The sequence below is a fragment of the Arachis duranensis genome, chromosome 3 (genome assembly GCF_000817695.3).
Source record: "Arachis duranensis cultivar V14167 chromosome 3, aradu.V14167.gnm2.J7QH, whole genome shotgun sequence".
NCBI lineage: Eukaryota > Viridiplantae > Streptophyta > Magnoliopsida > Fabales > Fabaceae > Arachis > Arachis duranensis.
Genome location: NC_029774.3, coordinates 10982702 through 10987913, shown reverse-complemented (window position 1 = coordinate 10987913; position 5212 = coordinate 10982702). Strand labels below are relative to the sequence as shown.

The 5212-nt window shown below is 35.3% G+C and overlaps 1 protein-coding gene across 1 annotated transcript in view; it reads right to left on the bottom strand.

The window, feature by feature from the left end:
- The window catches only part of LOC107495597 (trehalose-phosphate phosphatase A-like), a 5928-nt gene extending 2146 nt beyond the window's left edge, over nucleotides 1-3782 (bottom strand). The window contains 5 exon segments of the mRNA XM_052259580.1: nucleotide 1; nucleotides 3-88; nucleotides 183-669; nucleotides 3214-3293; nucleotides 3573-3782. The exon segment at nucleotide 1 is cut by the window's left edge and continues 45 nt beyond it. Of these exon segments, the coding sequence (XP_052115540.1) occupies nucleotide 1; nucleotides 3-88; nucleotides 183-473 (378 nt within the window). The 5' untranslated portion in view covers nucleotides 474-669; nucleotides 3214-3293; nucleotides 3573-3782.
- Nucleotides 3783-5212: the final 1430 nt, after the last annotated feature.

Sequence of the window (5212 nt, the reverse complement as noted above, 5' to 3'; positions counted from 1 at the left end):
TATCATAATCCAGAAACAAGGCTATTCTCTTCCCTTTTGCATAGTTTGTAATTTGCTCAAAAGATGTAAGAGCTGAGGGATACTTTAGCTGTGAAATTAACAAAATGAAAGAGAGAAATAGCATAAGTAACCTCCACAATTTGTAATGTCTGGAATTTAACTTCTAGGAAAGTATGCAATACCAGCCAGTTAAAATAAGCAGCATCAGATTCATGTGACGCAAAGCCATGACTAACATCCTTCGTTATCTTCCTGGGGGGAGGAGAAGATGATTTCATGGCATCCAACCAACTACTAGAACGAACATCCTCAAGAAGTCCAGTTTTCTTCCTTGGGATAGTCAAAAGCATACCATGTGGAAAGGTCGCCCCGGTTGGGGAGTAAGGCAATAAACTTGAATGCACACCCAGTCTTGACTTTGTTATGGGTGCAGCATCAGCAAGAACAGGGGTGTGATTTGATTTCAAGTCCATGGGATCCAGGTTTGTGAACCACTTGATATTACGGCAACAATGTGTGAAAATTTAAGGAGTATCGAGCACCAATTGAACTATTATTATCTATGTATCAGATTTCCACTTTACCCAACTCTCTTATCAATGAAAAACCACCTCTTCAATGTTATCTTGTCACTGCTCTTGGGGTAACAGTCCATCAACTGCTGAGCTCCTGAAAATAATGATAATATGAATTGCCTTAGATTGATGTCATTATCAAGTGACAGATAAATTGAAATAAACGGCACCCATGTTTGAGCCCACCTTTTCACTATCAACCCTTTAAAAGAAAGTGAAGGAGATTTTTCCATTTGAAACAGCAAACATGGGTTCCAAAAATGGTAAATGTGTAAACTCAAAACAGTGTGCAGCCTACAAGAGAAATGGAAAAACTACTTGCAGGTCTGACATCTATGAGGTAAAACAGTGCACGTGAAAACGCTTTGGTCAATGCCAAATCAATAAATAACAAAGATCTTGAGATGTCTAGAATATTAAACAGTCACATGAAGCAACCAGCAAGCAAAGCAGGGGAGGAGGGAGGTTGAGGTAAAGGAGACAGTTTTAGAAACTATTTTTAGCACTAGCCTAATTATATAGCTTTAACTTTTACAATCCGTGTAAAGAAGAAATAAAATCTATAGAATAAAAAGGAAAAAAAAAAACAAAGAAAGCGAAAAACAATGAATTGACGCTGATTCTTCCTTTTCATTTATTTATTCATATTTAGAAGGACTCTTCCAATTAATGATTGGCCCAAAATTGCAGTTCACAAAAATCCAAAGACAGTAAAGACCCCATCCTCCTTTTAGTGAACTAATGATGTGAAATACACAAGGCACAACTTGGCATTAGTTGCCAAATTTGCATTATTGACCGCTGAGGCTGACCATGAGTCATGGCGAAGTAATTCAATAGGATCATATAAATTCATGTATTTATATCATAAGAAAAAGCATCTATTGCAAGTTCATCAAAGTCAAACATTCTAGCATGATTTTGTAATAGAAGATAAAGGGATGAGGAAAAGTTAACAACTTGTGGGTTTATTCTCAATTATTGCTTACAACAGGAGCTGCTGACAAAAACCCAAGTATTAGTGCAGTTTTCTCATCATGCCTCATTGACTATCAACAGTTCCATCTTTAAAAATTAAAAAGAAAACAAAAAATTCATTCTAACAAAAAGATGCTACATATCAAACACAGGGCAGACTCATACAGAGTGAAGTATTACCCAAAAAAAATCAGTTTTACCAATTTTCAGAGATAAAAAACTTAGTTTAGAAGAATTAAAACATGAAAAGCAATTCGATGGTTAGTGACATAAGATGCTGCTTTAAAGATATTGACCAAAGGGAATTCAACACAACAATTCTTGATATTGATTTCAGAAGAACAAGCTAATAACAATAACTGCTATGGTTTCATAACATAATCATCAAGAAACTTACTGAGCACAGCAAAAATCACCAGGAAGAATGACTAGTACACGATGCAGAGAAAAATATCAGAACAAATGAGAACTGCACTAAATATCAGGAGAAAAAACAAATACAAGAAAGAAAAGGAAAAGAAAATCCAACCACCAATATGAAGCGGAGGAAAATAGAAAGTATAAACAGGTGAACTGTGCTAATAGAAACAAATTAATCAGATGCTGATTTGTGCATAATGTAGTGCCCTACTACCCCACCAAGTGGATGGGAAAGAAAACATCAAAACAATACCATATGCAACCACACATAATGGCCCTACAAAGCATGGCAGTCAATAATACAAAGGGTCCCAATAAATAAAGATTCTGCAAAGAAATAGACAAACTGACATGGAATATAAATAAAAATTGCTAACTAACAATAATAATTAAAAAAAAGTCCACAAACTGTGTGTAAATTCTGGTGTACAAGTAATTTCCTCACTGTGCAAAAGAAAAATACTCAGAAGGAACGAAACAACCCATGAATGGTTAAACACTCTAACTGAATATGGACCGGCATCTACTTCAAATTTTGACTTTTTGCTTAAATTTTTTCCATCATATTTAATATCCATTTTAAAATAGTTCATAACAGTTTAAATGAGAAGCACAACAAAGCAATTAGAAAAAATAGAGAGGAAAAAAAAAGGTGGAAACAAATAACATCACATCAGCTTAATCAAGAACAGCTCTAAAGGCAGAGACAAATCAGAATTAATAGTCGACAGTACCCATCTCCCGGTCGGGAGAAAACCGAAAAAAACTGAATTAACCAATCATGCAACGATCAGTCAAAGTAAACGATGGTTTGCTGGAAGAAATTAATAGGGGAGGAAGAAAAGTTTCTTCTAACAATATTAAATATATTAATAAAAAAAGAGGGGTGTCGTAGATTTTGACTAGCTCCCAAATCTTCTAAATATTAGATTATTATTATTATTAATAATAATCATTAAAAGCGAAGGTAACGCGAAACAATCACGAGTCAAAATGCCACCGACCCTCTTGAATGTCAAGCAACTACCCCCAATCACCATTTTTAAAATATATATATACACATTAATAAAAAAAACAGAGGAAACTTTCTCACAAAAAGGAGCCAACTTTCAGAATCTGGGTTTCGGAAAGAGCTTTGTTAAAAAAGTTAGACTCTTTTGTTTTCCTTCAGAAAGCTAAAACCCTTTTCTCATGAATATAGAGTGAAGAAGAAGATGAAGATGACGAAGAAGAAGCTTACCTAATAAACGAGCTCCAACCACGCGAACAACGAAACAAGGTTTCTCATTAATCTTCTTTCATAATAATGCAGATATCTAGCTGGAAGAAGAAGAAAAAAAGGAAAAATAATTTTAAAAAGGAACAAAAAAAATGAACCACCAGTATTCAGAGTTTGGCAGCCAACAAAACAGAGCGAATATAAATCAGAAAGAACACCCCCCCCTTCCCCCGAAAACCCACACAAACCACAAAACCCACACCTTTGTTCGGCGCAAAAAATATCAGCTAGAATCCCCCTTTTTGGAGAGAAATTCTCGGCAGCCAAACAAAGAGACAGTGGGGAAGGCAATGTGTTAAGCAGAATAAAGAGAAATTTACCTGAAAATACGATTAATGATTATAACAGACCGAAACCAAACAAACCCTAGACAATAACGAAGAATTAGGGTTCAAGAACGAAGCTATATAATGGAGTGGTACTGAAAAACGGTGTGCTTTTAAGCGGCGAGAGAAGCGAAAGTGTTAAATTAAAAAAGAGAGAACGTAACAGAATGAGAGAGAGAGATAGAAAAGAAAAGAAGAGAGAGAGGAGAGAAAAACACTGCTAAATCAGAAAGGCGTATTTATAGCGTTTCGACCCTCACGAAACGTGCTTTACAAGGAAACCTTCGTCGGTTGTTGAATTAGGAAACACCACCACCCCACCAATAAAATTACAATAAAACGATACAGAAACTCAATCTCGATTTCCAGCGCGTGAGCTTCAATTCCGAAGAACGAAGGCGACGGCGCGTGGTGTATCGCACGGCGCGTGGGAGAGGGATAGTGGTAACCGTGTAACTGATAACTGAATATCCGAAGGGCAAAGATTTGATTTCATTGGTTTGCGCATTGAATCAACGACCGAAGGCACATTGGAAAGGGCGTGGGGCCAGAGAGACACGTGGCGGAGCGAGTTGGCGGCGAAGCGCGTAGGGACACGTGTAAGTGAGGCGATGTCGACGTGGCCACGTTGTGGGATGGGGCCCACCACGTATGTCGTTTTATTAGGGTGGAAGGAAGAGAACGGGGGCGAACGAGTGGTAGTCGTCGGTGACGGTGGCGATTGTCGTGGAGGGCCTGTAGGATGGTCCCACGTGTCAGGGAGTGTGGGGTCCACTGTAACGAATGATGGCCTCATGATGAGGTGAAGTGGCATGGGGATGGGCCTTCATGCATGACCATGACCCCATATTGTCCCGGCCAACCAACAAACAGACACGTAGATCTGCGTAGAGTAACAGGTACAGTAGAAATTTTGAGGTTCAATAATCTTGATAAACTTCACATCCAATCCATGTAGCTTTCATAGCATTTTATTTATGTTTTTATTAATGTATAAACTAGTAATTAAGGAAAGATTAATGAAGATGTTAAATTCTTTTATATGAACTAGGGATGAAACATACTAATTGAAGTACCTAAAAGCTATTTTTTTTTAACCAACTATCAACCGATTAAAAAAGTAGAGCAAATATTAAAAGGAGAGAAATTGTTCTTTATGGTTTCTCACTATTTTTCGAAGAACAATTTTTTTTATGATTTAAATTTTTTAATTTTTTAAATAATTGATCTAAGTAATCTCTATAACCTATTGATATGTTGGGAGCCAATTTTTTTGGTTGTAACTTAAATAAGTTAAACATAAGAAAAAAACAAAAAAATAAAAAACGATTTAAATAAAGGATAGTTTTATTTAAAACTATTTTTAAATTTTTTTTAAAAAAAAAGTTTTATTTGATAAAGTTGTAACACCATCATTATTTTTAATAATTGAAAATCAATAAAAAATCGTGAATTTTGAGAGAAAATTTTGTCATTTAGATTAAAAAAAAGTATAGACAAGCAACTCCTAAAAAAAATTTTAACAATTGTAATTATAAATGATCAAAATCGAAAAAAGTATTATTTTTAAAAGAAAATATTAAAAAAATTAATTAAAACCATTTTATACGTGTATTCAATCATATCGTTATATT